A 20,129-nucleotide genomic window follows, 5' to 3' on the forward strand; every position below is an offset into this window, starting at 1 on the left:
GTTTAACGCTAAGAGATTATTGTGTGAGTTTTAAAATTTATCAATGAATATAAACTTTGTCATTTGTTATAAGTATAAACATTTAAACTTTTGGAGTTTGCTCCATTTCTGGAAGTTAGGTATCTCAAACATCAAAAAATGCTGCATCCGCGCCTACATATATATATATATATATATATATATATATATATATATATATATATATATATATATATATATATATATATATATATATATATATATATATATATATATATATATATATATATATATATATATATATATATAGATAGATAGATAGATAGATAGATAGATAGATAGATAGATAGATAGATAGATATAGATATAGATATTTCGTCAATAAACAATTAATTTTACAATGCACTTATAAAAATAAAATATATATTTTAAATTTTGACAGGAGCACGCGGAAGACAATACATCTTATCATTTTGGTCCTTTGGTAGCGAATAATTTACTTAATTTAAACGTTTAAATTTAAACGAGTTAAAAATAAAAAAAATGTTTTCATTGATTAAAATGTTGTTTCACAGTATTTTTAAATGCTTTAACTGTTGTTATAGGTTTTATGTCTTTGTTCAGGATTAATTTCACAGACGTAGACCCGGACAAGAAATTGAGTAGTCCGATAGTTTAAGTGTTGCTGACGGTATGTAAAAATTGGTAATGGAATGTCTTGTTAAGTATCAGTGAATAATTAAATAGAAATGTGTCTGAAAGTATGATGGAAACATTTTATTGAGAATTCTAAGTATAAACAATAAATTTTGATAGGTGTTTAGTTCGTATACATAGTGGCGTCGCTGGGGCTGGTGTCACCTAGTGATACTTTGAAACACCCAGTGAAACTTTTGATGTCAGCCTTCTTAGACTTTTACAATCAGAGCCGACTAAACGAGTTTCAAACATCTGAAAAAAATATTGTTCTTGAGAAAAATTATTAATCACAAAATACAATCTTTTGATCTTGAATAAATAAGATTTTTGTGTGAAATGAAGAAATAACAGAATTATTAATAAAAGAATATCTAAAAATCAAAACCTGAAAACTATTGGTTGGGCCAAACGCAAAAATAAATTAACACGAGCCTGAGCAGTTCTTTCATATTTGCATTTTTTTTCATTTTGGTGTCACCCCTCTATGTTAGGTTGTGATGGTGTCACCAGATGTGTCCGCACCCCCTAGTGACGCCACTGCGTGAACATTTAAAGCATTAATTTCTTTTAGTAAAGGCTTGACGTATGCATATCTATCTGCATTAAAAATTAACCGACTTGCTTGTTTTTGTTTGCTACAATTTTTTTTTAATGAAGACTAGTGATTACTTGCCCAAGCTAAATTACAAAAACTAATATCAGGTCCGTACCGTAAAAATTTTTAAGGGGGGTTATTTTTGAAAAAAAAAAGGCAGTTTAAAATAACAAATAAAAATTCTCAATTTTTATAAGAAAAATTGCATGAAACAAAAGAATTTTGCAGGAAAATATTGTTTAAAAGGTGCCTCGTTTTGAACATGATCCCTAGAGCTAAAGAAATTTTGTATTAACGTAATATGATTCTTCTAAATTAAGTGTTCATCAAATAATGTATCTAAAATTTTTATTAAAATACTTTTTTTATTTTAATGTTGTTTATAATTAAATCTAGAAGTTTAAGAGGTAAGATGTCAGAATTTTGAGGGTTTTGTGAACAAAATGTAATTCATTTTATCATTATTTATAAAAAGTTTATTAGCTTTGAACCAGTCGTTGAGATTTACTAGTTCAGTATTTAGAGAAGAAAAAACGAACTTTAAATTATTACCAGAGAAAAAAGAATTAATATCAATAGAATATAATTTAGGAATTTCGAGGATAAATGGATCTAATAAATTGTACCCTGGTTTAGTCAAACTTTTACTAAGTCGGACGGATTTTCAAGTTCCAAGCGGACGGATTTTCAAATTTTCATTGAGCTTTCTCTATCAACTTATTTCTCTACTACTAAACTTACAACTAAAATTACCTGCTTAAGTCATACCCTGGTTAGGTTAGACCATACGCTAACTTGTATTATTTTTTGGTTCCCTTCAAATAAAATAAAAAAACGCCTTACTGGGAGTTTTATTATGAAATGCATATTATTACATATACAATAAAAAGTATTTAAAAGTTGAAAACTTTGAACGTTCTAAAATTAAATATGTTTATTCCGTCACACACATATTTGACGCTATAGAATTAATTTTTAGAGGAATTTCTATGAAATAAATCTCCTGGTTAAGCGAATTTTTTCCGAAATTAAAGTTATAACTTTAATTGGGGGACAGGACAAAATGAAAAAGTTAGCTAAAAGAAACTAAAAAACAAGAACTATAACAGATAAGTACAAAATACTTAAGAAAATTGACAAAGGAGAACCATTTTTATAGCAACAATTGTTTGGATGAATAAAATAAAAACAAATATATTTAGAAGTAGGAAAAAAAAAATTCTGCGAAAAGTGTCAGGATGCGAGTCTCCTTATGAAGATTCAGATAAAGTATGTTATATATGGCTTTTAAACGCATAACACACAAAAATTTCTGTTTTTAACCATTTTCAAATTTCAAGTTTTGCATTTTTTCAAAAGAACATGAGTGTGACAACTTTCAAGTATCCGCTGGGTGGTTAGATATGTGGAAAAAAAACAATGTCTCGTTTAAGAAATTGTCCGGTATAAGATCATTAATTCGTAGATTGGAATTACATACCTTTTAAACGCTTAAAACGACAGAAAATTTCTGTTGATATTAAAATTGGCTTTCTACTTTTGCTAAGGCCTTCACCTTGCCAAAAATATTAACTATAAAATAATGGCTTATTGGAGGGAAATTAATTTACGGACAATATTGTTTCATTACGACTTCCATGATATATTTAATGCAGACGAGTGTGGTTAGTTTTAAAAACCACTTTTAAAAAAAATTATGCATTTAAAAGGTGAGAAATGAAATGTGGAGGTAAAAACTGCAACATTCGGCTGAAAGCAGTTGCTGCATTTAAAGTGTGCAGAAAAAATCTCATGTTTGTAATTGGAGAATCAAACAAACCCCGTTGCTCCGAGGCAATTAAAAGCGCTCCAACCGTTACCTCCAGTTCCGTCAGCCTCCAGTTGGATAAACTCCGAACCAATTATTGAAAATCTTAAATCAATATTAATCTACTTTCTTCCCCCAAACACAACTTCCAGTTTGCAGCCTAGAGATCAAGGAGACATTTGAATGTTGAAGTGCAAGTATCGAGCTAACTTATTTAACAAGATTCAACAAATGCTATTGAGAGCAAAAAACAAATACTTGATGCTATCAAAATACTTTTTCATTTTTGGAATGAAGTTTCAGAAACCACAATTATTAACTGCTTTTGCAAAGCATGATTTGAGATTGAAATGCTAGACATAAATAATAAATACTTCTCTGCATTAAAATGTTCAATTGATCACTTACGTCAGCACACAGTGGGTTAGATCTCAAATAAGCTGGTCAAAAAGGAAAAAAGAAAAGTTTCGACACGGTATTTTTTGACTATCAGGTTGGCTTTAGTGATGTTAGGACTACTTAATGCCGGCTGTGCAGAAGATCAGCTGTTCATTTCGTGCAATATATTGCAGGTCGAACGCGGCAGTCCTTTGTCTGTCGTTTTTGCAACCGTTATAGCTAAAAAATCGTATTTTTTTCAAAGATAAATATTTTTGTTGAGTGCACGTGAAACAAATATTATCAAAATGGAATTCGTTTCACGAGGTATGTACTAATTAAAAAACAAAAATATTATTATTAAGTCATTAATTACAAATGTTTTTTTTTTGAATTAACTTAATACAGAAAAATGTTTTATAAAATTGAAAAATTTGCTTTAAAAATAGAGATAAGTTACGAATTCCACGACATTCCACTTTCATTTACAATGTGTTTGTACATATATAGTATAATTTTTGTAATTTAACATTCAAATTCACCTACTAGTACCAACTCCACTTTTAAGCCATCTTTTATATGACAGTTGCAAAATGCCGTTATTGAGACATCTTGAAAAATGAAAGTAAAATTAAAAAACCTAAAAACATCTCTATATAATATAAAGACATAACTACATCTCTATTACAGATTTAGTTATGTTTTTTTATTCATATAATATAGAGATGTTATGCTGCATTCTTGTATTCGTTTATATATATATATTAAAAACAACTACGTAAGCGTTTTTCAACCATCTCCTTTATTACAAAAAATCGTATATAAATACAAAGTTATAATTCCCATGACAATTATAAAACAACAATAGTTATTAAAAACCATAAATGAATGCGTGACTTTCATCACGTTTATCTACGTGACTTTTACCACGTATACGTAATATTTGTAATTCACCTACTTTAATAGAACATGCCCTCTTAGTGAATTAACTCATAAGTCTAATCGTTGTGGGGCTCTTATTATTCGTCCGGAGCGCGTTATCGTTTGTTCGTTGCAATCATTTCGAACTTGAACGGCATTCTCGTTATATCTTCCTTTACCGTTACCAACTTCATCTTTTGGTATATCAAGACCATACGGCGACGCAAGTGTGAGATATGTCGTGGGAATACCCTATTTGCGGTTTCGACGTCAAACGACCAGGCATTTTGCTTCCGTACGATACCAGGTATCCAAGACCGATCACATTTTGTCTCTTGAGCTGGTTTTACCCAAATATTGTCACCTTCCTTGAATATGTCATATTTTTCGACTTTCTTACGTGTATCGACACCTGGAATAAACGACGTTGGTTTTTGCTTAAATTGCTGCGATGGACTTTTACTACAATTTGATGAGATTGTCTCATTGTACTGTAATACTGCCAGAGCAATTGAGCAACGTGAGCGGGCGACTGTTCTTTTGATTGTACTGTGTATGCGTTCAACGATACCATTGCCTTGAGCTCGATGAGCTGCTCGATATTCTAAATCAACGTCCCATTCGTCAGCAAACCTTGTTAGCGTGTGTGAACAAAATTCATTGTCCATTAGAAGGCAAACTGGCGGTCCAAATAAGGAAAATATTTCTTCCAGCTTTCCAATAATTTCAGCCGCTGTTTTGGTTACCAGTTTGCGCCACACTGTATACCGTGATGGGCCGCAGTCAATCATTGATAAGTATAGTTCTGCACCTACATGCGTCACATCGAGAGCAACCCGATTCCAATTCTGCTTTACACTCAGCTGACCATGCTTCCATTTTACGGAATAAGGATCGATGGAGTTGCACTGGTTACAACTTGCAATTACTGCTGAAACCTCTTTACGTGATACATTCTGGTTGTTTCGTCAACAAAGTTGCAATGTTCGATCGACACCAAAATGACCAATTGAGTGAACTTTCCATATGTCTTTCTGTTGGATTATTCCGGTTGCACACACTGTTCTGCACCATTTTTGAGGGATTCGAGAAAGTTGATCGGCCAGATTTAGTTCAGATGGAATCCATTGTACAATAATCTTGATATCTTTTGCTATTTGCTTCATCGTATTCAGCCGTCGTTGTACTAGCTATTGAGAAATTCCCCGAGTCTTTACGCGATATTCTTCTTTTAAAACTGCGTTTAACCATCCCACGGTGCTCTTGCTATCGCTGTATACTGTGAGTTCTTTTATATCCCATTTACTGGCTAAATTTAACACTCGAAGTATCGAATCTAGTTCACTTATATTAATATGGTGCGTATCACTCGTTGGTCGTAGCCATGCTGCATCTTCAATAACGGTTCCTCCAATTAGAAGAACTACACCCAGTCCTATGAACGATGCATCACAGTAAAGCTCAGCTTTTCCATTCACTGGTACCAGCCATTTCCCACCAACCGAGTCCTCTTTTTCCAAACGATGAAGCAACTCATTCATTTTTTCTTTGCAATCTTCAGAAACATACTCATTCCATGGAATATTTCCAGCTAATCGTTTGATGTATGAAGCTTGTAAACGCAAACTTCCTGCCACCGGGTAATGTCCAATAAGTTTACCTAAATTGCTAAAATGCTGTGATCGTGTGACTGCATTTAAAGATTCGAATTGTACTACATTGTCCCGCTTCCATATCAATTCCCCATTTTTATTTCGTTCGACTCTCAATCCTAAAACACGTCCTTTTTCTAGCTCTTCTGGAGGTTTACACTGCAACCCAAATTTCTCAAGATGCTTCGCTACATGTTATATTTTTTTTCATGTTTTAAATCTCGTCTGATATTTGATTTTTTGTAATCACTGGTTTGCACGTGCTTAAAATAACGACTTCTCAAAATAGAAAACGACTTTTTAAGACTGCTTAGGAATTGCGATTGCGAAATGATGTGTATATATATGTGTAGTTTATATTATTTTTGTTTATGATTCGCAGTCAGTTTAAAGTATTAACGAAATTTAACAAAACATTTAACGAAATAAAATATAATTATATGAAAAGTTCATATAATTCAATATGTAATTCATATAATAATATTAAATTCATATAAGTTCATATCTTTATCTTCATTTTTATAAATTTTTAATATTTATTTATTTTGTATTTCAATATTATTTTTCATATTTTGCAAATTATAGTATTCAAAAACGTGCTGCCATAGCTGATAAACCAAAAGAATTTGAAGATTTTAAAAAAGGACCTCAGGACTAAAACTCTGTGTGGAATTACTTTTTGCGCGAAAAGTCTGGAGCTGCAGCAAAATGTAAAAAATGTGCTAGAGAAATGAAGACCTGTGGTGGCTCGACTAGTGGACTCCATACACATTTAAGGACTTGTCACCAAATAAATTTATTGAAACGTTATCAAGTTGAAGTTTCAACTTCGCCATCTACTGCTGGTATTTCGACTACGCCTGATTTGCCACTCGTTTGGTCCAGAAATAAAATAACAACTTTTTATACGAAAAACGAAGACGAAGATACACTGCCAAATGTTTTAGCTAAAATGACGGCCACCGATGGCTTACCATTAAGAGTTTTTATAACATCTAATGAGCTAATCGCTGGTAGCTCGAGGTTTTGATGTGCCAAAATCATTTGAATCCATTCGCCAAATAGTTATGAAATATGATACTAAAATTCGAAATTCAATAATAGAAGAATTATCTGAACTTTAACGTCAAGGAAATCGATTTAGTCTTAGGTTTGACGAGTGGGTTTCGGTAAAAAATAGACGTTATTTGAGCATTAATGTTCATTCTCGAAATAGTTTTTGGAATTTGGGTTTAACAAGAGTTAATGGACATTTCCCAGCAGAAATGTGTGTTAAGTTTATTGAAAACATACTGAAAGAACACAACTTAAAAATTGATTGCAATATTGTATGTATTACCACAGGTGGTGCTTCGGTTATAATGAAAGTAGGCCGATTAATGTCCATCGACCAACAACTTTGTCTAACCCATGGAATCCATTTGGCTGTGGTTGACGTCTTTTATAAAATAACAGTTGTGGAATCGACAGATGATTATTTTGAATCTGAGATTTCCAATGAATATAATGAAGACCATTTAGACGGACTAAAGATTTTTCAGAGCTCACCAAATTCAAATGAACCAAAAGCAAAGTTAGAAAAGTTGTAAAGCTGTTCAGACGATCACCAACAAAAAATGAAACCTTTCAAGTTTATGTAAAAAATGAACAGGGTAATAACCTTCATTAATATTAGATAATAAGACCAGATGGAACAGCTTACTTTTTATGCTAGAGCGTTTTTATAATTTATTCAAAAGGTTTATATAATTTATTCAAAAAGCCCTGATTGACTTAAACTCGAGTATTAATTTTACGGAATCTGAATTAGAATTAATATTATCAACAGTTTCTATGATGTTACCAGTGAAATTGGCTGTAGAGGTTTTATATCGGAAAGACGCTAATCTACTATCAGCTGATGCTACCCTGGCATTTATGCTGCAAAATTTAGGCGTAGGACCACTAAGTAACAATATGAAGACCTCCTTAATTAAAAGAATAAAAGAAAGACGTACAAATTTATCTCATACAATATCTTCATAAAGGAGATCAAGCCCAAAATAATTTTGGTTCAGATATCATATTTGATCGGCTAACTAAAACTGCTTTGGTAAATTTAATTGTGCATCTTATCTAGCGGCTCTCATCCGTACAAACTGAAACTACAGCATTGTTACAGCAGTATTGTTACAGAAACAGATGATGACGAAGATACCATAATGTGCAAAAACGAACCTTTGAGCTTGACATTAAAGGAGCAGCTAGACATCGCCATAAATAATGAGATGAAAATGAAAACAGTACCAAAAATAAAGCGAAATATTAACAATTTGACTAAAATGGTACGAAAAGAACTTTCTATATTTGAGGAAGACGGTAAACGTGGTACCAACTTGACGTTGGTCTACGATTATATTTTAACTATTCCCCCAACGAGCGTAGAAGCTGAACGGGCTTTCTCTACATCGGGAATGTTATGTACGAAAATTCGATCATCTTTAAATGACGAAACTTTAAATAATTTATGTTTTTTGCGGCCTATTTTAATAATAAATAACTTTTTTATGTTTTTTGTTTCAAATTAATTATTTATATATATTATTTTAACTTCAAAAATAAAGTTTTGGAACCGTTTAATTGTTGCTTTGGGTTTTACTTAATTTTTTTTTAGTAATTGTAAATAGCGGTATTAATACCGGTATTTCGGTTTTCACTTAACCTAATACCGAAAAACCGGTATTCCATTTTTGGTCCGGCATTGGATGCCCTAATTATAATCGATGTCTAGAAGCATTATAAAAAATATTAAAAGTAGAAAAGGACGGGAACAACGCTTTCTTCTACACAGTGAGATGAATAACTTAGAAAAAGACAATGATCGCCACACGCACCGCCACACAGTGATTACCATTTTCCAATCTTCAAGATATGATCGCATTCCCTTATTTCATATTTTAAACTGAATACTCGGTTAATTTTTTAATGACATAATTAATATTAAGAAATACTTTTCATTAAAAAAGTTACTAACTTCATAATTAAATTAAGAAAAAATTGCATATAAAGCAAAACACAAACATTGTAAATACTCTGTGCAGATGTTTTTTAACGCTTTTAAGTATTTAATAAATGAATTGATAAATAAAGAAATACATAAATAATGCATAAATTGATAATTAAAATAAAAAATGCATTTATATTGTATTAAAAGTATTTATATAGTAATTTATATTTATTTATACAGTAATATAAATGTATTAATACAGTAATTTATATGTAATTTTTACAGAGATTTAAATCTTTAAGTCATATTCTTTTTATAGACGATCTATGTATAGAACTCATTTAAATTACTGTATAATAATTATATATTTTTATTAAAATAGAAATTTCAAAATAAATAAGTTTGTTTAAAATTTGGTTGCCGTTTACGGACTTTCGAAATGGAAATGGATAGAACTCATTTAAATGACGGTATAAATACAATTATATATTTTATTAAAATAAAAAGTTAAAAACTTAAATATATATTGAGTAAATAAATTTTAAATAAGTGTAACATAAATTTTTTAAATTCAAGTTTATCAGATCCACAGGTTGCCGTATATGAACTTTCGAGGAAAGAGATTCATTATAACAAAAGAATATTTTGCAAACGATTTGCAAGTGATCATAGAACATTTGGAAAAGTCGTTGACAGAAAGATATGAATGCAATTCAATATGGATATGCAATTTCAATTCCCGGCAACATGAGACCAACTGTTTCTGTTTTAATGACAAAGTTTAGAAGCAAATTTAAGGAAGCAGCTCAACGACAAGATTACTTTTTCAAAAAGAACGAAAACTGGTTAAAAACTTCAGTAAATTTTCAGATTGATGCAAAACGTATAACTGTAAATAAATCAACGGGTCGACCCACCGTAAATTTCGAAACTTTTGCTGATAGGTCCAAAAGAAGGAGGACTAAAGAGATGCATACGCAGTTCAGTCCTGCCGAATTATCGTTCGCTACACAAATGAGTCTTCGATCTTCAGGGCATTCAGGCGCTGCTAAGATTGTGAATGACGTTACACTGTCAAGTCCATTCAAGGCAACAAAATACAAAGAAGGCTTGCAACTATCATTATCATTGCTAGCCTTTTATGATGCAAATGAAGTTCTAGCACTTCTATTAGACCTAAATTTGACAAAAGATTTGTACCAGCATTTGAGAAATCAGGCAAAAAAAAAGACTTAAATACACTTTATCCATCATACTCAGCTGTTTTGGCAGCAAAAAAATGTTGCTACCCTCCAGACGACACCTTAAAGTTTACCGAATCAAAAGCTGAGGTACAGTTGCAAGCTTTATTAAACCACGCCGTTCAACGTGTTTTACTGATGAACCAAGACAATATTACATATAAGAGTGATTCAGAAATATTGAATATGACTTTGATTTGTAAGTGGGGCTTTTGAAGATCCGAATATATCAGATGCAAATTTATTTTTTACTTCGCTTGTTCCATTGCAACTTATAGGTGTAAATCAATAAACGAAATAAGAAAATCTCTTATGGAGTAATCCGAAGCCATACTCAACCCTCTTTTGCAGACCTCTGAAATTGCAATTTACAAAGGAAACCGAGGAAACTATTTTAAATGAGAAAACGCATTTTGACAAACAGTTCGAAAAACTCCAACCATTAAAAACCATTCATATGAAAAATGTTTTCATTCAATACAGTTTAAGTATGACCATGTTAGATGGTAAAGTATGCGATGCTATCTCCAACACAAAATCTGCGCCAAAAGCAAGGGTTGGGCAGCACGAACGACAAAAACACCGCTCGACGTTTCTTTGAAAACACTCAAACGTCATCCTTGATAATTGGTGCTTCCAAAGAATTAATCCACTGTTTTCATATAATTTTGCAAACAATTTCGAGTGGACATGAAATCGACGTTGAAAAGTTTCGAGGTTACACCTTAGCAACTGCAAGACACTTTATCAAAGAATATCCCTGGTACAACATGCCAACATCAGTACATAGATTGCTGATCCACGGACCAGACATTATTTCTTCGGCCATTTTACCCATTGGTCAACTGTCCGAGGATGCTCAAGAATCAACCAATAAGTTAATAAAGCAATATCGTTTGGGTTTTTTTAGAAAGTTTTCAAGAGCTAAGACTATGGAAGACGTGTTCAGGAGATCTTATTTTATGGCCTGAAAGAACCCTTAAAACCCATTTATGAACAATTTAAACAATTTTTTAACATATATGTCCGCCATATTGGATCCGCCATTTTTTTTTTTTTTTTCCAGCAAATTCTTAATTAGTAACCTCAAAACATATTTGTCATGAAATTTCAGGCAAATCATTCAACGTTTTCATATTTTGACCAGCTTTTTCGATATCTGACCCACTGTGCAGCGTGAAGAAGATCTTGTTCCGAATGACTTTACTTACAAAGATATGTTAACGGTTGATAATGATGTTTCAGTAATGGGAAGTATAACAACAGAAATTGTTCAAGATATCATTGAGGTATTTGACAATGAAATAGAAGAAAAAGAAGAAGAAAAAGAAGAAGAAGAAAAAAATGAAATGACAAATGAGCCGGTGATAAAACCAAGGAATAAAAAAGCTTGTGCACAGTGGTCAAAATTAAAATTTTGATGTTTCTAAACTAAATCGATAATACTGAATCCAAATCTTTGCTTAAAACTTAATAACTTAAACTAAGATTTAAAAATAAAAAGTAAATAAATTAATATACACCATAGAAATAACATAAATAAATTAGTATACTTCATAGAAATAACGTAAAAAATTAGCAAACGTTATAGAGGTAATACCATGATTAAAGTAATGAAAAAAGAAATGTTGATACACTCAACAACATAATTTTTGTATTAACTATTTTTTTATATTTGAGTTTTAATAAAAAAAAAACTTAAAATCGGATATATTAAAATTCATAAGTAAAAATGCCTGTTTTGATTCATTTTTAAACTGCTCTATACTAGTTTTATGTGTACTTACAATCTTGGGAAACATTTTCCACAAAAAAAGTCCACAATAAAGAACTGAATATGAAGTTAGTTTTGAATTATATTTTATGACAACAAAGTTGTTATTTGAAAATTTAGTAGGATATTTATAAACTATTTTGTCAAAATAGGATTGAAATATTTTAGGAGATAGTTCTATATTTGTTTTATTTATGAACATTAAAACTTGTTGTAAATTGATTTTGTATATACTTAATGTTCCAAGTATACGCAGAAGAGGCTAACAATCTACAGCTCTATCGGCTCCAAAAATTGTTCTGCATGCGTATATATTTATATATATATATATATATATATATATATATATATATATATATATATATATATATATATATATATATATATATATATATACATATATATATATATATATATATATATATATATATATATATATATATACATATATATATATATATATATATATATATATATATATATATATAGTGCTTTTTTTCTAAAAAAAATGTGCCGGAACTCACCTGTAATTTTTTTTTATATTTCAAAATGAGGCAGAAATAAGTAACTTAATTTATAAATAATTTTTATATGTATAGCTGTTGGTAGGCTCCCCCGTACATCATATCCATAAAGGCGGGAACAAATATAAGAAACCATTTTCCAATAAAAGAAGCCTTTTTTTCAAATAATGACAGATGTTTTTTTTTGGATATGGGGTGAGTGGGTGAGGGGTCAGTCACTGTATATAAAATGCAAACTTTACAAAACTATAAACTTTTATAACAAATCCCATAGTTTTTGCAAATTTTCGTTGGACATATCCTCTCGTCTCCTTTCCTTGCTCTTAGTGTCTACTGCTGAATGCCTTCCGCTAAGTAACCACGAATCAATGTACTTTGAAGGATCGAAGCTTGTTAGCGGTGGTCCCACTAATTCAATGAATAACAACGTTGAAACTGTTTTTGTCATTAATGAAGCCCTTGTTGGTGTGATGATCAGATTCGTCTGCGAAAACCCTCGTTCGCATTCACTTGAGGAAATGGGAATAGTATCTAGAGCTTGTACCAAATGAACTAAATTTTCAGGATATGTTTTTTCTGCCAGGTATTCAAGGAATCCACGAATTATTTCTCTTTCATTTAACGGTAGTCTTAACGACAGGTTTCTGATTTCAGTTTCTCCAAATGTCACTTGGTTGTTTATGTTATCAGGCCAATGATTTTGATCTAAGATGCGAGCCCACTGCTAATTCAACATCTTTGTCAGCAAGCAACCTTTTTTCAATTGACTCTTTTAGTTTTATATAAAAGGCGTTAGAATTAATAGCTGAATTGTTTTTGGAATTTTTATTGTGAAGTAAAGCCATGAAAACGGAGATTTTGTTGCGGAAACTAAAGCAAATTTGTAATAGGGACCACCATTATTTCTTCTTTCTTCGAATACTTGAACAAGAGCTTTAATTTTTTTATTTGCTTTGTATAGATTAATATTGCGCTTTTGTAGGTCCAAACTCAATTCCGATAATTTTTGGAGAGCATCACACATTAATCCTAATCCATTAAAAACTCTGTTGATGTAATTTTTTTTTAACCTGCATAAGTGGATTTTTCATTTTTGTCCCATGTAGGACCAACCACCGCTTCCTCAAAATGTTTCACAAGCGCTTCGTAATTTTCCCATACTGCAAAAACTGAACGGAAACGAGATGACACCCAACGTGCATTTAAAATTCGACCAATTTTCAGCAGCTGAATATTAAGTAATTCTGCGCATGAACGTAATTCTCTTCTATTTTTTGGGGTAGCATGATACATGACGTAAAGCTTATCAAGAAATGATTTGAATCTGTTAATACTTAAGATCTCCCTAATAGTATCGCCTACTGATAGTTCCAGTCTATGATTAGCACAATGCCAAACTATAACAAAAGGAAACTTTTCAGTGATTAATTTAAAAACGCCACTTTTGCATCCTAACATCACATGCTACAGAAACTAAATAATTTTTCAAATATTCATCTTTCATCCCATAAGAATGAAGACATTCAAGTAAAGCAACAAGTTGTCCTGTAGCCTTAACACTTTCAAGCTCCACTAAATCCAAAAATAAATTGATTGGTGAATTCATTCCGCTGCCTTTTACACAGCACCAAATGTACACTATCAGTGCTGATTTTTGGCTTATAGTGGTTGATTCATTAATAATTATCGAAATCTTACTCTTTGACTTTATGACTTCTGCAATAATTTTTTTACTCATTTCGTTACCTATATGATTGACAATAATAATGCATGCGTTTGTAGAATGAAGAATACGACCCATTAATTTCTTGAAGAACAATTTCCATTTCAAAATTATTAAAAGACTGATTTCCTTTAGCAACTTTATATGCTTAACTGTTGCTTTCTATTTTCACCATAATAAGAAACTTCATTATTGAACCATTCTTTAGATATTTTCATTCCCATCTTAGCTTCTACGCCAAGTGTTTTCACTTTTTGGCAGGTAGTGCAACCGAGCTTTTTTTTGTCAAAAACACTCGTTTTTGGAACAAAACTCTGATTTTTGCTCTAAAGTCCAGCAACTTGGCCAGCTATAATTGGTGTCATTGTCAGCAGAAGGTAAATCTGACGTTGTAATTTTGATTTCTTTTGCATATAATTTGATTTTTTTCTGAACAGGGGAATCCACGGAGAAGAAACTGGTAATTTTTTTCATAATTAGTTTTGCGTTATTTTGTTTAATTGATATTTTTATATCAGTATTTAAATATATAAATTAGGTTATAACTTTGAATTTAAAACGCTAATAACAGGAAATTCATTAACGATACAATAAAAGTTACTGTTGCAAATACTGTTGTAAAGGTTTTGTTTTAAAAATAGATCTTTTTTAAGTTGCGTGAGGTGTTGTGAAATTAATATTCGGACAAACACTGTACAGAAATAATAGAATTTCTTAAAAGATTTCTTAAAAACGCGAATGGTTGTGAGATTAATAATTGTTAATACACAACCATACGCGTTTTCAAGAAATTGTATGTTTTTCCGATTATAATCGGAAAAACAAAGAACTTGGCGTCATAAAAACGAACGCTATTAAGAAAAGATGAAAATAAATTCTTCTCGAGCAAATTTTGAAACGCAGCGCTGTAATGTTTTCAAATCTGCAAAGAATGTTTAATATTTAAAAATGAACTATTTTCATTATATAATAATACGAGGAAAAAAATGTTTATATAAAGCAAAAAAATATATATATATAAAAAAAAAGGTGCCGGAACGCCGTTCTGGTGCGTTCCAGGAGAAAAAAAACAATGTATATATATATATATATATATATATATATATATATATATATATATGGACTCCATCTGATGAGCCAAGATTGTATTTTGACTCGTCTGACCACAAAATTATTTCCAATATGATATCAGCATTTTTAATTACTTTGATGCAAATTCCAATCGAGGTTTTATTTGTTTAGAAAATAAAAAAGGATTATTTCGAACCACTCTTCCTCTATATCATTGTTCTCTTATACAATTTCTGTTTGAGGAGTCACTGTGATGTTATAATCTTGAATTTTCAAAGCTAATTTAGCTGCCAAAACAAATCTATTTTTCTTCACATTAATGATGACGCCAATGATATTTTGATCAATTGCACTAGTGATCTTGCGTTTTCGTCCTCTACCAGCCACACTAGCAACGGTTCCAATCAAACTATGCTTTTTAACAATTGAGAAAATGAAGGTATGCTTTGACACAAATAACATCAGTGTTTTGGAATGGCCATCTCAAAATCCGGACTTGAATCCAATAGAAAACTGGTGGTATATTTTGGACAGAAAAATTGGCAAACGAGCATTTAGACGCAAAGATAACTTGAAAGACGCTATAATGAGGGCATGGGATAATATAACAACTGTGCAGCCGTGGGATAATATAACAAATGTGCAGCCGTGGCGCAGTGGTTAGAGCGCTTGCTTTATAAGCAGGAGATTCAGGTTCGAAACGAGCTATAGACAAATTTTCGCGTCACGGTAAGGAAGGAGGCGTGAACTTCCCGGTTAAATGCACTTCCGCGGTGTTCTGTGACAAGACCGTAAGGACTTCTTGGGGCACCTTAAAAAAAAAAAAAAAAAAAAACAACAGAAGAGACCCAAAATTTGATCAACTCGGTGCCAAATCATCTAGATGAGACCACCAAGGCTAAAGGAGGCTCCATTCGATACTAATTTCCAAAGAATTTGATCAATTTGATTTTACTTTTGAACTGTACGATTATTTTTTTTGCAGTCAATTTTATGCATTATTAGATAAGTTGTGTAAAATTCAATAGGTTTGATAAACAATAAATACACAAATACACAAATAAATTCTTAAAACAATTCTTGATAGGATATCTAAAAAAAACTTTTAAATATTTTAACGGATTTTAACTATTTTTTTGATACAATCTTTAAAATTATGATTTTTTTAAAGTGTAAGATTATTTTTTTTGCATACTGCATATATATATATATATATATATATATATATATATATATATATATATATATATATATATATATATATACATACATATATATATATATATATATATATATATATATATATATATATATATATATATATATATATATGTTTAAAAAGGCTGCAGCGAAAGAGGGGGAGGGGGTCAAAAGCAACGTCTCTCTTTTCAAAAAATTTTTTTTCATACCAAGCTAAAACTAACTATTTTAGTTAAAAATTGTAGGTGATGATTTCCGTTTATTTTTCACAAGTTTTTCATCAATATTTTTGAATACTAAATAATAAAAATCACAAGCGAAAATTACTAAAATTTGTCATAAATTAGGTATTTATTTTTTCATGAAAAGCTACTATTCTAGTTTTCAATTTAATAATCAATTTAAATATATATAAGTCAGTACATTAAATTAAAAACCATAACATAAAAAGTATACGTACTATACGGAATAACAAAGATATGATTAAAAATGTGGTATAAAAACAACACAAATATAGTGTCATTACGGCATAGTTTGCAATGAATATTTTTTCCTTTACTTTAATTATCTGCAGCTGATTTTGATGAAAAAAATGTTTTTGAACATGTATTTATAGAAATAAAACAAAAATAGAGACACTTGTATTTTTGATAACATAAAATAGGTAGATTTTGCGAGCTTTGAAGTTGGTTTAAGTAAGTCTATCTGCAGCCAATTTTTTTTGTGAATAATGTATGCATATTAGGATTTAATAAAATCATATCGATCAGGTCCATGCATGCTGATTTTAGTTTTAGGAAGAAGTTTAAATTGAAGAAAAAACTTTTATTTTATGCTACTTTCAAACATAAATAACTTAAGGAAATATATGAGCATCCGTGGCGCAGTGGTTAGAGTTCTGGCTCAGAACCCAGAGGTCCTAGGTTCGACGCCAGCTCTAGCCCAACAAGCGACATTGGTACGGAAGGAGGCGTGAACTTCCTGTTAAATGCTCTCCCGCGGTGCTTTGTGATAAGACCGTAAGGACTTCTGGGAGCACCTAAAATAACTACAAAAAAAAAAAAATTGTTGTTAGAAATTATTAAGCAATAATAGATGTATATAATGTAAATAAAATATGCTATAAATATAATGTTTTAATTGCGGACTTTGCATTTTACATAGATTTTAAATTTACCAAAATATGTATTTTTTTAAGTATTTTCATCAAGGTTAATAAATGGAATATTTTATAAAAATAAAATAAAAATAAATATTTAAACTATTTTTAACAATTTAGGTAGCAAGTACGGTTGTATAAAAAAAAAAAAATGTTTTTGAACATGTATTTATAGAAATAAAACAAAAATCGAGACACTTGTATTTTTGATAACATAAAATTATCTTAAAGCTTAAGCTTAAAAGTTGGTTTAAGTAAGTCTATCTGCAGCCAATTTTTTTTGTGAATAATGTATGCATATTATGATTTAATAAAATCATATCGATCAGGTCCATGCATGCTGATTTTAGTTTTAGGAAGAAGTTTAAATTGAAGAAAAAACTTTTATTTTATGCTACTTTCAAACATAAATAACTTAAGGAAATATACGATAATAAAAAACTATTATTATTTCAAATTAAACTCTATACTATAAAATTTGTTTAAAGAAAAAATCTATACATATGTGCATAAAGTTTTAAGTTTATACGCAAGTAAAAAAGGTAGTATTTTTGCAAGAAATTATTTATCGTTTTTCAATTGTTTTTGGATACGGTTATTGACTTTTCTTTCAAGAAAAAATATGATACCTATAAATTTTGAATTGTCTGGATATTTTGTGTTTAAAAATAATAAAAATAACAATTACGGATTTTTTTTTTTTTAATTTTGGCTAAAAATCAAGTTTTTCAGACCACTGTGCAGTAGTAGGATTTTAACCACGTCAATGCACTTCAGAACGCTGCGAGCTAACCACTTCGGCAACATAGACGTATTGATTGATAATAATTGAAACACTATTTAATAAACAAAAAAATTTTTTATACCTGTAAATAAATTATATATATCAAAGTTAAGAAAATGTTGCTGCAATGCAGTTTTCAAGTAAAAGTAAAACTGTAAAACTTGATATATGTTTTACAATTACATAATTTAAAGTTAGATATTTGCATTCGCTCATATTTTTTTATAAAAGAAGTGATGCGACTCTTTCTCGCTAATAATTCGGGTGTAATGGCTGCCATGAGTTCCGTGTCAGACACTCACGAATGGGTAAGGGCGTTGAATTAAGTAATACAATGTAAACCAAAATGTAAACCAATGAAATGTTTTTAAGTTTTATTTGAGTATTTCTTGAATATTTTAAAATTCCACTTTTATTATTTTTTAATGAGAGCTTTTTGTTCAAAGCAATTTTAACAAAGTGATATATAGTAATATAATGTACACAGGGCCGGGTTAAGTACTTCTTGGACTCCCAGTACTTTAGGCTTTCAGGCTCCTGTTAGCCTCCTAGTATTCAAATTAACAGCGGTTTAAAGCACAGTGGCTATCTAATGTATTTTCTTTTGTATTTAAATATGCATCTCGCGTTATTAATTATTAAAAACACGCAGATGGGCCAGAGTAGTCAATTTTGAGACAAAATTGATAACTAACTTAATATTAGCACTGTATTTACCAAATTTAGCTAGAGAACCAAAATGAGGTCTGCGCTTCTTATAAAAGTAATAACTCTTATATTTAGTTGCTATGGATACCTAATTTTGCATAGCAACAACCTGTTTCTGGTAGTTAGAGACTATTCATTTGTGCCACGTACACTATATTTGAATATATATGACATATGAGGTATTTGCTTTGCAATTGAATATATAAAAAAAATTAAAATAGTTTAAGAAATTTCAATATTTTCAAGTTTCTTCATTTGAAGCAAATATATGATTGTTTATAGAGGTTTTCAATTATTAGTTTTGTATTTACTTATTTATTGCAAATCTTGCATTATTGCAATCTTGCATATGTCAAAATCAAGGGACAACATCTGGCTTTTATTTGAATTAACCAAAACAAACTTGGAAGTAAACAATACGATGTATTGCATGAACATGTAATTAACCGTGCTAATGATCTTAATTATTGCCTTCTTCATATGTTGGTACACCTTTTATCGCTGGTGTAGGTATGGGGAAAATCATCCTTCCTTTAGGTAGAGGGATGGCACCCAATACAGCACCAGGGAAAGAGAGGATGCTGGGAGAAGAAGACGTGGCTCAAAATTTGTAAATTACTTTACATTTTAAATTTAGAACTTTTGAGCCACTTTTTTGTAATTTTTTTTTTAATATATTTTTGTTTATTAATTTTTGTGTTGTTTTTCCATTTTTCTTATTAATTTTAATGCTATCAAGTTAAATCATTTAAATAAAGACACTTTTGTTAACAATACTCAATGACAAAAAAAGTCACGGTCAAACATTTGATAAAGTTAATGTTAATCTCAAAGAGCCTTAGTTTTCACACAACTAAATTCCATGTAGCACGTTCCAGAATCAAGACATTTATAATTTGTTGTATAACTTTGATAAACATGCATTACA

General features: G+C 30.4%; 1 protein-coding gene across 1 annotated transcript; it reads right to left on the reverse strand.

Annotated features, from left to right (window-relative positions):
- Positions 1 to 12,812: 12,812 nt before the first annotated feature.
- LOC136076067 (E3 SUMO-protein ligase KIAA1586-like) lies at positions 12,813 to 14,357 on the reverse strand. Its single transcript, XM_065789532.1, has 4 exons — positions 14,018 to 14,357; positions 13,627 to 13,953; positions 13,479 to 13,585; positions 12,813 to 13,277 (listed from the first exon to the last, which is right to left on the reverse strand). The coding sequence occupies exons 1-4, from the start codon at positions 14,355 to 14,357 to the stop codon at positions 12,813 to 12,815; spliced, it is 1,239 nt and encodes a 412-aa protein (XP_065645604.1).
- Between the last annotated feature and the right edge of the window lie 5,772 nt (positions 14,358 to 20,129).

The sequence above is a fragment of the Hydra vulgaris genome, chromosome 02, assembly GCF_038396675.1.
Source record: "Hydra vulgaris chromosome 02, alternate assembly HydraT2T_AEP".
Taxonomy (NCBI): Eukaryota; Metazoa; Cnidaria; class Hydrozoa; order Anthoathecata; family Hydridae; genus Hydra; species Hydra vulgaris.